Source organism: Calonectris borealis, chromosome 33, assembly GCF_964195595.1.
Source record: "Calonectris borealis chromosome 33, bCalBor7.hap1.2, whole genome shotgun sequence".
In the NCBI taxonomy this organism is placed as follows: domain Eukaryota; kingdom Metazoa; phylum Chordata; class Aves; order Procellariiformes; family Procellariidae; genus Calonectris; species Calonectris borealis.
Genome location: NC_134344.1, coordinates 842,659 through 852,314, shown reverse-complemented (window position 1 = coordinate 852,314; position 9,656 = coordinate 842,659). Strand labels below are relative to the sequence as shown.

At 60.1% G+C, this 9,656-nt stretch overlaps 2 protein-coding genes and 3 non-coding genes across 5 annotated transcripts in view; 2 read left to right on the top strand and 3 right to left on the bottom strand.

The window, feature by feature from the left end:
• The window catches only part of LOC142074149 (uncharacterized), a 158,577-nt gene that overhangs the window by 108,457 nt on the left and 40,464 nt on the right, over positions 1 to 9,656 (top strand). The window lies entirely within an intron of this gene.
• On the bottom strand, positions 338 to 410 carry TRNAK-CUU (transfer RNA lysine (anticodon CUU)). Its single transcript has one exon. It is a non-coding gene; the product is annotated as a tRNA-Lys (tRNA).
• Positions 683 to 755, bottom strand: TRNAV-CAC (transfer RNA valine (anticodon CAC)). Its single transcript has one exon. It is a non-coding gene; the product is annotated as a tRNA-Val (tRNA).
• On the bottom strand, positions 925 to 998 carry TRNAK-CUU (transfer RNA lysine (anticodon CUU)). Its single transcript has one exon. It is a non-coding gene; the product is annotated as a tRNA-Lys (tRNA).
• Positions 1,871 to 9,087, top strand: TRIM41 (tripartite motif containing 41). Its single transcript, XM_075134638.1, has 6 exons — positions 1,871 to 2,947; positions 4,618 to 4,713; positions 5,134 to 5,364; positions 6,057 to 6,079; positions 6,765 to 6,892; positions 7,483 to 9,087. The coding sequence occupies exons 1-6, from the start codon at positions 2,018 to 2,020 to the stop codon at positions 7,998 to 8,000; spliced, it is 1,926 nt and encodes a 641-aa protein (XP_074990739.1). The 5' UTR covers positions 1,871 to 2,017; the 3' UTR covers positions 8,001 to 9,087.

Below are 9,656 nucleotides of genomic sequence, written 5' to 3'. Positions count from 1 at the left end.
TAGAAAGGGAAAATGATGGAAGAAGGGCTGCGATTAAAAATATAGAAAGGGAAAATGATGGAAGGGCTGTGATTAAAACATATAGAAAGGGAAAATGATGGAAGAAGGGCTGCGATTAAAACATATAGAAGGGAAAATGATGGAAGAAGGGCTGCAATTCTCATAACTTTTTTCAGATCTTTTCTTTTCCTTCCTTCTGCAAAATCCAACCCTTTGCTTTCAATGAAAACATGAAGAGTTGGGGGCTCAGCCGCTTTCACGAGTGGGTTTTGGGGGGAGGGATGTAGTTTTGTGCCCCATGGAGGGGGGAAAAGAAAAAAAAAACCAAAAACCGTAGCGCCCAACGTGGGGCTCGAACCCACGACCCTGAGATTAAGAGTCTCATGCTCTACCGACTGAGCTAGCCGGGCTGCTGCGGGCGGATCCCCGCGGCCACAACCGGCCCTGCGGCCCCCGGGAGCGGTGCGGGGTCCCGCAGCGATCGTGGGCGTTAACGGTACCGGGAGCCGGCCCCGGGAGCCCGCCCGGTCCCGGGGAACAGCCGCTCCCCGGGGAAGGGGGGTGTGACCCGGCGGTTATTGCCCAGCCCTGCTGCAGGGTGCGGGGCCGAGGCGTTTGTAAGAGCTGGAAGTGCTTTGTGTGAGCGTGAGGAAAAGCGTTAAAAAAAAAAGGAATAATTGAGTGTTTCTGCCCGGTTTCGAACCGGGGACCTTTCGCGTGTGAGGCGAACGTGATAACCACTACACTACAGAAACGCCGTGGGAAAACCTCCCCCCCGCGGGGCTACGGCTGTGCAGCCCTCTCCGGTGCGGCGGACACCGGGGGCCGGAGCCTCCCCGGAGGCTCCGCGGCTCCGGGGGAGGAAGAGTCCGGTGGGGCGGCAAAAAGAGACATGGAGGTGGGGGGCCTGAAGAAATGTCAGGGCGCCCAAGGCGGGGCTCGAACCCGCGACCCTGAGATTAAGAGTCTCATGCGCTACCGACTGAGCTAGCCCAGGCAGCCACGCCCCCTCCCGCGGAGGCCCCGCCCACGCCCTTCAGACCCCGCCCCTACACCGCAGCGTCCTGTCCCCGTCCCCCCCCCCCCCCGCCCCAGACCTCCAAGACCAACGAGGTGGGGGGGTAGACAAGCCCGCCGCCACCGAGAGTGCCGGGGTCGCCGGGGTCTCTGTCGCCGCCCCGCTGACTTCACGGACAACGGGGCGCTTCGGTTACCACGGCAACGCGGGCGACGGAGGCAGCGGAGGGGGGGGGGGGGGGCTAAAGCACCGCCCGTCCCTCTTCCGCCCACCCGGTAACTTAGCAACCCACCGCCGGCGCCTGTCGCGCCACTTCCGGTCATGTGATGATAAAGGGGCGGGGCTTGCCGCGGGGGGCCCGGAAAGCGGAAGCGTTGCGGCGTTTCCCGTCTGTTGGCGGAGCTCGCACCATAGAGAGTCAGCGGCGGCGGGGGCGGGAGAGGGGATAGAGCGTCTCCCCCGGGCCCGGGCCGGGGTCGGCGAGCAGCGGGGCGGTGACGGGGCGCAGCGGCCTAGCGAGGGGGGGGCACCACCGGTCCCGGCTGGGCTGAGGCTGGGGCCAGGCCCGGCGGCGGGGATCGCTGTGGGGAGCGGTGAGGCCTAAAGCCCGGCGCCGTTGTTTTGGGGGGAGGAGTGAGGCCTCCGCCGGGGCCCGGGTGGGCCTTGGGGGGTGTTGGGGGGAGCAGGGCCAGGCCCGGCTTGGAGGAGTGGGGGGGGGGGGCCGGGACAGGGCAGGAACGGGGCCAGCCCCCGGTTTTGGGGGACCGGAGGGTGCTGAAACGAAGCAATAGCGAGGGGTAGAGGTAACGGCCCTGGAGGCCGGGGGGAAAGGGGGGGTTGAAAGAGGAAGCGACACCCCAAGGCCTTGGTGGCACCTGGGTGGGGACCGGCCACCCTTCCGGGTTCGAGCTGGTGCCCACCCCAGCGTAGGGAGCGCCGGGGGTCGGCCGGGAGCTCAGGGCCCCTGTGAGGAAGAGGAGAATCTCACCCCCCATCCCCATGGCGGCCACAGCGGTTTTAGGAGATGGGGTCCCTTCGGGGGGCTCCAGCGGGCGGCTGAACCCGGTGGAGACGCTGCAGGAGGAAGCCATTTGCGCCATCTGCTTGGACTATTTTGTGGATCCCGTTTCCATCGGTTGCGGGCACAATTTCTGCCGCGTCTGCATCTCGCAGCTGTGGGGCGGCGAGGCCGAGTACGAGGTGGCCCCGGGGGCCGCGGCGGTGGGCGGCGGCGAGGTGGGGATGGGCGACGTGCTGGAAGAGGATCTGGAGGACGAGGAGGATGAGCTGGATGAGGACGAGCTGGATGTGGAGCAGGAGGAGGAAGAGGAGGATGGCGGCGCGGAGGAGGAGGAAGACGATATGTGGAGCGAGGAAGAAGACGACGCCGACCTGTGGGAAGATCCCGTGGAGGAGGACATGTGGGACGGTGGGGTCGGGGGAGAGCTTTACTTTGGGGACGAGGACTATGACGAGGACGTGATGGAGGAAGACGTGGAGGAAGAGGAGGAGGTGGAAGAGGAGGAAGAAGAGGTGCAGACACCTCCTCCCCCTGTCCTGGCCACGCGGCCTCGACGCCTCCAGACCTTCACTTGCCCGCAATGCCGAAAAACCTTTTTCCAGAGGAATTTCCGACCCAACCTTCAGCTGGCCAACATGGTGCAAATCATCCGCCAGCTGCACCCGCACCCCCAGCGCCTCGCGCCGCCCGCCGCCGGTCCCTCCATTTCGGGAGCCGCAGCGGGGGTCCCGGGGGTCCTGGTAGCGGTGGGGGGTCAGGGGCCACCGAATCTGTGCGAGAAGCATCAGGAACCCCTCAAACTCTTCTGCGAGGTGGACGAACAAGCCATCTGCGTGGTGTGCAGGGAGTCGCGGAGCCACAAACATCACAGCGTCGTCCCTCTCGAGGAGGTGGTGCAGGATTACAAGGTACGAAGGTTTCGGGATAACGAGGTTGTTTGGGGGTTTTTTTTTGGGGGGGAAGGGGGGGAAGAGAGCTGTCGGCGCCGGCAGGAGCCGACGGCGCGGGCTGGGTCGTGCTGGCGGCAGGCAGACGGCGTTGGGTGGTTGGAGGCGGCGTACGGGTGGGTCTCGCCGGGCTGGTTCAGCGAGCGGAGGGGGGGGCGGGGGGACGACGAACGGGCTGCGTGGGTTGGGGTGCAGGAGACCGGGAAGGCACGAAACCGGCGGCTGGGTTGGTTTGGCTGGGGAGGGGTCTGGTTAACCACGGGGAGGGAGATTTAGGGACCAGGCGGTGACGGTAACGAAGGGAAAACCGGCTGGATCGTGGAGAAATCATCCCGCCGAGGCGCGGGTGAGCTCCGCTGCTCCCACCGGGCTGCTTCGGGGTGAAACCCCTCCGGGTTGAAACGAGCACCCACGTCGTGGTGGGTCCGCACCTTACAAAGCCTTTCCCGAGCGGTTCCCCACCCTCGCTCGGCTCAGGCGATACCTGCCCGAGGGTCTTCGGAGCCAGATCCCGAATCCCCAGCGGCGGAGACCCTTCGTTAGGGGTTTTAACGGGGCAGCCTCGCTGTCTCGGATGTGAGCGGGGACCCTGAAACAAAGCACGGCGTAAGGACAGGGGACGATGGTCGCTGAGCCCTTCAGGCTGCTGCTTACCCCTTCTCTTGCAGTTTTGGTTTCTCCGTGAGGTCGCGTCTCGCTTTTTGGGGTCTTCTGGAAGAAAAGAGTGGGGTTTTTTGGTTCATTTAATATCCAAAGGCATGTTGGAGGAGTTGCTGCCGCATGTGGTCGCGTCTTATCTCGTCCTCCCTCGCTGGAAGCTCTGCAGGGCTCTGGCCATGGCTGATACGTTGGCAGCTCCCATCGGAGTCGGCACCCTTTGAGCCCCTCAAGATTTTTGGGGGGTTTGATAGCCAGAGGAGGCTTGGGGAGAGGGGAAGGACGGCGACGGGGTGTCTCGTCCCTGCGTCGGGCTCTTTCGTGGTGCGTTGTCGGAGCGTGGCCGGCAGCGCTGTTTGCTCTTGGGTCGGCTCAGTCCATTTTCCCTTTTCCTGGGAAAGACGCTGCAAATTCTGGAGGAGGCAGAAAAATCAATTCCTAAAGGGCAGAGGGAGCGTCCTGGGAGGGCGGCGAGGAGAAGCGGTTGGTTTTTTGGGAATGGCAAAGCTTATTCAGCGCAGGCAATCATGACCGATGAAGCAGGTAGCGGTTTCGTCGTTGGCTTAAGCTGATCTAGGACCCCGCTGCTACCGAAAGGCGCAGCCTGAAAGGGTGGTCTAAGCCTGTCCTAGGTTTGTGCTGAGTTTAGGAGCGCAGATCCCTCCCTGGGTCCTGATCCCACCCCAGCGGGACGCGTGCACCATGGCCCGAGCCACGCATCGAACAGTCTGCGCTTGGTGACTGCGGATCTGGCGTTCATGGATGTTCCCCGATCCGAGCGGGGCGGGATTTTTGGCTTTCTAATTAAAACCAGCTCCCAGAACCAGCACTTAGGGAAAGCGGAAGGAAAGTGGTCTGAAATCTGGGCAGGAGGTTTTGTTCTCAGCCCTGCCGTGGAGTTAGGGACCAAAAGAGGAGCAGAAGGAGGAGATTGCCTGAGCCAGGGAAGCCTGAGATGCGTTTCTTTCTCTCAGAACAAGCTCCAGAGCCACTTGGAGCCGCTGAAGAAGAAGCTGGACGCGGTCCTGAAGCAGAAATCCAACGAGGAGGAGAAGATCACGGAGCTGAGGGTAAGAACCTGCGGATGAGCCGGCGCGTGATTCCTTTCCACACTTACTCATTTCCCGTTTCTCTGTTTCCCACCTTTCACCCTGCCAAGAAATAATCCGCCCTCAGCTAAGGAGGACGCCGAAATGCCGGCGCTGGGAGCGCGTCTTGGCCCAAAGTCTGGTGAGGGGGATGAGCGGGGAAGCTTTTCCCCCTCTGCCTTGCGGATTTGAGCTCTCGCAGAGGCGTTGCCGTCCCTTTGCTGCAATCGTTGGGATCACAACGGGGAAGCTGTTTCCCTGCTGAATTAGAGCTTAATTAGGGGGGTTTTGTGCCTGGATGCGTTGTGGGAATTGGTAGCCTGGGAGAGAGAACAAATTGCCGTCCTTTGGGCCTGCCGCTTGAGCTAAGGATGCCTTTCCTCCCTCTTCCCCGCTCCGCAGGACAAGATGAAGCTGGAAATCAAGGAATTCGAGTCGGATTTTGAGGTGCTGCACCAGTTCCTCATCGGGGAGCAGGTCCTGCTCTTACACCAGCTGGAGGAACGCTACGAGAGCTTGCTGGCCCGTCAGAGCAGCAACATCAGCCAGCTGGAAGAGCAGAGCGCTGCCCTCGGCCGCCTCATCGCCGAGGCGGAGGACAAGAGCAAACAGGACGGGCTGCAACTGCTCAAGGTCTTTCTTTTTTATTATTTTTTTTGTCTTTTCTTTTTCCTGTCCCTGGGATGGGAAAAGGGAAATTTGGGATCGGGGGATCCCAGGAGGAGGGTAGAGCCCTGCTGCCGTGCCGGACAAAGCCTCTCCCAGCTGTTTTTAAACCTTCCCAAAGAGCTGTAAACTCGGATGGTTCACGTAGTTGATCTCTGGACTGTGAACCCTCCCTCGGCTCTGCGCCGGCAGCTGTAGGAGCCCCGGCCCCGCTTTACGGCGAGGAGATAACGTCAGCGGTGGGAATTAAGCAGAGCTGCCGAGAGGGGAGTGGACCTTGCTTCAAAAGGGAGAACGTCCTAACCTGGTGGGCTGGATCCTTCCCGTCCCTCCTGCCAGGGATCCCGCAACCTCTGCTGGATCAGAGGGGGAAAAAACGGGAAGAGAAGGGGACGCCCTGGGAGATCTGGGTGTCTGGATTAGTGGGAAAAGGGAAAAATCCATGGGATACGTCGCTCTGTGGGCTATTCCCATCGCCTGACCGTGGGAGGGGACTCATCCTGTCCCCTGGGGCGGTTGGCTCGTTGCAGCTCAGCACGGTGCTGAGCCGCGGCCGCTAAGAGGATTTAGCGTGAGCCGCGGTGGGATCGGCCTCGGTCCTCCCTGATCTTTTTCTTTCTCTTTCTCCCCGCTTCCCACCCGGCTGCCTCCTTTTGCAGGACATCAAAGGCACATTCATCAGGTCAGTGACTTTCCGTCGGCATCTTCCCGCTGTAACGAGCTTTTAAAGGAAAAAAAAAAAAAAAACACCAAAACCATGAGTTTTTGTTTTAAACCCCGTGCGGTGGGCGCCTTTCCAGGCTGGGGTTGGGTAACGCGAGGGCAAGCTCGGTCATGGCCGGTGTCAAAACGATCGTGATGGTGGGAACGCCTGGCGGGGCATAAATGGGATTTTTGGGGATGACTGGGGACATACGGGAGAGGGGAAGGGCGGGGAAAAGATCTGGGAATCCCTCGCAGCCGCTTTTTTGGGAGCAGAGCTGGGTCTGCCCGCGCGGACCGCGTGCCCGGGGGAAGCAGGAGCCGCTGGCAAGTCTGGAGGGACTATTTTTATTTTTTCCACCCCATCTTGAACTCGGACAACAGCCGCTCGTCTCAGTCGGCCCCCAGCCGTTCGCCGGCAGGTAGCGGAGCCGTGTCGGAGCACGGCCTGGCTGTCCCCGGAGCCGGGTGGACGCGGCTCCGTCCCTGCCGGAGATTCGGCCGCAGACAGGGCGGGGACCGCCGGCTGCACCAGCGTAACCGGTTGGGCCGATCTCTGCCCCGCTCTGGGTTTTTTTGGCTGCGTGCAGGGCACCTGGTTTCTCCTGCGGTTTCTTTACCTCCCCGCGCGCTGAATTCCCACTTTTTTTTCCCCTCCCCGACAGATGCGAGAACATCAAATTCCAGGAGCCCGAGATGGTGCCGGTGGACGTGGGGAAAAAATATCGCAACTACTTTCTGCAGGACGTGGTGATGAGGAAAATGGAGAAAGTTTTCAGTAAAGTCCCTCAAGGTGAGCGAGACCCGGTTCCTCGGCCCGAGGGGACGACGCGGCTTCCCAGTGAGGTCCTGGGGAACGGACGCTGGGCTCTTGGGTATCCCGAGCCTTGTTGGGGCTCCCCCTCCAGCTCTGCCTTCCCAGGATCTTCACCCCTGTTTTTTCCTGCCAGTCCCCTCAATATCGGCCTCTTCTCTCCTTCCTCTCCACCCCTTGCTCCGTCCTTTGAGCCGGATTCTCCCCTAACGTGGCTGGATCCATCCCAAAAGCGGAGCTGGATCCAGAGCTGTTGACAGCTCCGTGTGGGGCTGGGATGGGACTCGTCTCGGAGCCGTGAGGGAATTTGGAGTCGGGGGGAGCCGTGAGGGAATTTGGATTTGGGAAGAGCCACAAGGAATTTGGATTTGGAGAGCCAAATTTAACTCTATCCCAGACAAAACCAGTACAGACCCACGGTGGGGGCTATCAGCCACTGGTGCTGCAGATACGCACGTGGGTGAGGATTTGGGGTTGGGAACTAAGAGGAGGGGAAAAATCTTGGGATTGGGATTTACGGGGAGGTAGAGGTGACCAGCGACCCCCTAACGTCCCCGTCTCCCTTCCAGCCGACGTCACCCTGGACCCCGACACGGCCCACCCTCGCCTCAGCCTCTCCCTGGACCGACGCAGCGTCAAACTGGGCGAACGCCGCCAGGATCTGCCGGACAACCCCAAACGTTTCGACTCGGATTATTGCGTGCTGGGTTCCCAGGGCTTCACCACCGGCCGTCACTACTGGGAGGTGGAAGTGGGAGGCCGACGGGGTTGGGCGGTGGGCGCAGCCCGCGAAACGGCTCGTCGCAAAGAGAAGGCGGTGGGTCCTCACCAAAAACGAGAAATTTGGTGCGTGGGCACCAACGGGAAGAAATACCAGGCGTTAACGGCTACGGAGCAGACGGCCCTGTCGCCCAGCGAACGGCCCCGGCGCTTCGGCGTCTACCTGGACTACGAACGGGGTCAACTCTGCTTCTACAACGCCGAGAGCATGACCCACATCCACACCTTCAACGCCTCCTTCCACGAGCGCATCTTCCCCTTCTTTCGCATCTTGGCCAAGGGCACCCGCATCAAAATCTGTGCCTGACCGGCCCTCGCCCTCCCCGCCGGCCGCCTCCATCCGCGTCGGATCCGGCCTTGCACACGGCCACGCTCTTTGGGTTTTTTTTTCCCCGCCTCGAATCCCTCGGATCCCGTTTTGGGATCCAGCGCTGCACTTGTCTTTTTGCACCTGCTTGCTCACAAAACCTCTTTCCCTCGACCTCCTCTCGGCTCCTTCCCCGGGATCGCGTCGCCGCCACGCCGATCCGAAGCTGGTTTTGTTTGGAATAGGGAAGGATCCGCCTCGGAGGCGTTTTCCGCTGCTAGGAGCTCCTCTCTCCCTCTCCCGGTCGGCACCTGAAGCTTTCCGGGGCGCTCTCCGCCCGCGTCGCGCCCACGGTTTGAGTTTTGAGGTGCCTCGGCTCTCTTCGGACGCGGAGCTCGAGCCGGAGAGCTGCGGGGGTGGGTCCGTACGTCGAGGAGCGAGCGCTCTCGGCTTCTTGAAACTCCCGTCCTCGTCGTTCCAAAATCGTCGGCTTTCGTATCCCGGTTGCGCCAAGGTGCCTGGATTCCTTGGGATTCACCTTCTGAGCATCTTCACACCCCTTCAGCTGGTGTTTGGACCCAGAGTCGAACCCGCTTCGACCCGCGATTCTTCTCCTGTTCTTTCCTCGCGTTCCCTGCCATTTTTTGGGGGGGGGGTAGGGGTCTCGGATCTCCTAACCCCCCCCATTCCCTTCGGAACCGTTTCTTGTGGGCCTGGCACTTTATTCAGGGCCGAGGAGGGTGCGAAGAGCCGGGTTCCTCCTCCGGAGCCGGCACATCCCGGCCGCGGGGGTAGGAACCGGCCTCCCGTTTTCCCCTTGCAGCTTGAGAGCTCTCCGAGATGGGGATATTTATTTTCTCTCCCTTTTTTTTGTTTTTTTTTTTTTTTATTTTCTCGGCTGCTGTTGAGTTTCCAGCTGAATCCTGTCCCACTCGAGAGACTCTGACCGCACCGGTTGTGTTTTATTCTTCTCTTTTTTTTTTTTTTTTTTTTTTTGTTGGTGGATTGGTATCATTTTTTTTTCCGGTTGGCATTACAGAGCTAGTTCAAAATATTTTTGGCTAAAATGAGAATTAAATGGAGATTTAGTTTTATGAAATGTCAAGAAATAATAATAATAATAATAATAATAATAATAATAATAAAGAATAAGGTTGTAAACCCGAGTCTCTGGTTTATTGAGATCCCGGAGAAAGATCTGGGAGCCGTTTCCAAACGAGTCTGGCTTAAATTGTGCTCCAAAATCAGGGTGCAGGTCCCCCCCGGCCTTGCCGTTACGGAATCGCCCCTGAGCCTCCTGGTGAACAGATCTCGCCTTGTTAATCTTGACCTAATCCTTCCTAATTAGACTAGGTCAGGCCCAGAGCCGCGTGTCCGTATCCCTTCCCGAAGCCGACTAACGAGCAACCTCCGACGCCTGAGCTGGCGTCACCCAGGGACCAAAGTCCCCTCCGGCTCAGTGACCCAGTGGCTTGTGGGTCTGCCAGCCAGGGAAGAGCAAAAAAAAAAAGTCCTAAATCTGTAGAAAAATGGTTCATTTTGTGCACGGACTCGGTGCCTGGAGGCTGCTGGGTTGAGAAGTTCCACGTTAAAACCTCTCCTTCGTTAACAGCCGCTCCCAACATCATCCCCGGTGAGCGACGAGGCCCGAAGGCC

Coding starts and splice junctions, on each gene's coding strand:
- TRIM41 (XM_075134638.1), top strand. CDS start 2,018: ATGGCGGCCACAGCGGTTTTAGGAGATGGGGTCCCTTCGGGGGGCTCC. Junction 6,080..6,764: donor ATCAAAGGCACATTCATCAG/GTCAGTGACTTT, acceptor CCTCCCCGACAG/ATGCGAGAACATCAAATTCC. Junction 6,893..7,482: donor TTTCAGTAAAGTCCCTCAAG/GTGAGCGAGACC, acceptor TCTCCCTTCCAG/CCGACGTCACCCTGGACCCC.